The sequence below is a fragment of the Phaethon lepturus genome, unplaced genomic scaffold, assembly GCF_000687285.1.
Source record: "Phaethon lepturus isolate BGI_N335 unplaced genomic scaffold, ASM68728v1 scaffold30797, whole genome shotgun sequence".
Taxonomy (NCBI): domain Eukaryota; kingdom Metazoa; phylum Chordata; class Aves; order Phaethontiformes; family Phaethontidae; genus Phaethon; species Phaethon lepturus.
This window is the reverse complement of record NW_010551634.1, coordinates 12415-13492: the sequence shown is the minus strand read 5'-3', so window position 1 is coordinate 13492 and position 1078 is coordinate 12415. Positions and strand designations below refer to the sequence as shown.

Sequence of the window (1078 nt, the reverse complement as noted above, 5' to 3'; positions counted from 1 at the left end):
CTCCCCTCCACCCCGTCCCCAGCCCAGAACTAGGACCCCAATCCTGAAGTGCCTCAGGGAGATGGAGGAACGGGCAGAGAGGCTGCTGATGTGGCCAGAGTAAACTAAAATCCAAACTCCCTCTACCCTCAGCCCTAACTCCATGCTTGTGCCACCCTTCCGAAGGCTCCCTCGCAGCTGCGACCCCGGGAACAAGCCAGCTTTGCTCTCCCCATTAGTTTTGCATTGACAATGAGTGCAGAAAGTTCAAGGCGAGTCGTTGGGCTTTTATCTTTGAATCACACATACAAAGCATCAATAATTTTACAATATTAAAAGCAGCCGTTAAACAAAGGCCTCTGAGGCCACCCTCAAACCAGCACGATTCCTCACACGCTCCAGACACAAGCGGGACAGTTGATTGCTGCTGCTTGGCACAGTCCCTATCAACACAGATGTTCAGGCTGGGTCACCCCAAAGCCACGGCAGCTCTAGGGCTCAATTCTGGCTCGCCTCGCACCACTTCGACCTCGTGGGCAGCGCTCTCAGTGGCTCAGGGACTTCCTGCCCTTCAGCATACGCCGGAGGATAACCTCAATGCCACCCGGCGTGCTGATGCGCTTGATCCAGCCATGGGTCCGTTTGCGCTTGCGGTTGTTCGGCTGATACTCATTCCCACGTGCTTTTGTGCGGATCTGCTGGTGGTTCCAGGCAGACACCGGGCCGGGGCAGATGCCTGCACGTTTGAGGGAGAGATGGCTTCTGAGAGGCAGCTCCAGGGAACTTGAGAGGACTGTGGCTGTTCGCAGCTGGGAAGGGAAGGCTGCAGCTTGCTGCAGTAGAAAAAATCTTTGGGAAAAGTTAAAAATAACAAACAGAGAATGAGAAGAGAGAGCCTGGCGCTGCCGCTAAAAGGACAATAAAGGGCTTCTTCACAGCCATGAGGGACAGGGTTGACCCTGTCGTGTCACGTCCCTCCCCCAGCCCGGGACCTGCTCGCCCGCCCCGTCTCCCTCGGGGGGAACACCACACCTCGCCCGCCCTCAGCCCCCTCCCCAGGCAGGCAGCAGCAGCCGCCGTTTCCTGCCGCCCGCAGCGC

The 1078-nt window shown here is 57.5% G+C and overlaps 1 protein-coding gene across 1 annotated transcript in view; it reads right to left on the bottom strand.

Annotated features, from left to right (window-relative positions):
* Positions 1-524: 524 nt before the first annotated feature.
* MRPL34 (mitochondrial ribosomal protein L34) overlaps positions 525-1078 on the bottom strand; it is a 5117-nt gene continuing 4563 nt past the window's right edge. Inside the window, exon 2 of the mRNA XM_010290983.1 lies at positions 525-828. Within this exon, the coding sequence (XP_010289285.1) occupies positions 525-828 (304 nt within the window). The remainder of the gene's footprint in view (positions 829-1078) is intronic.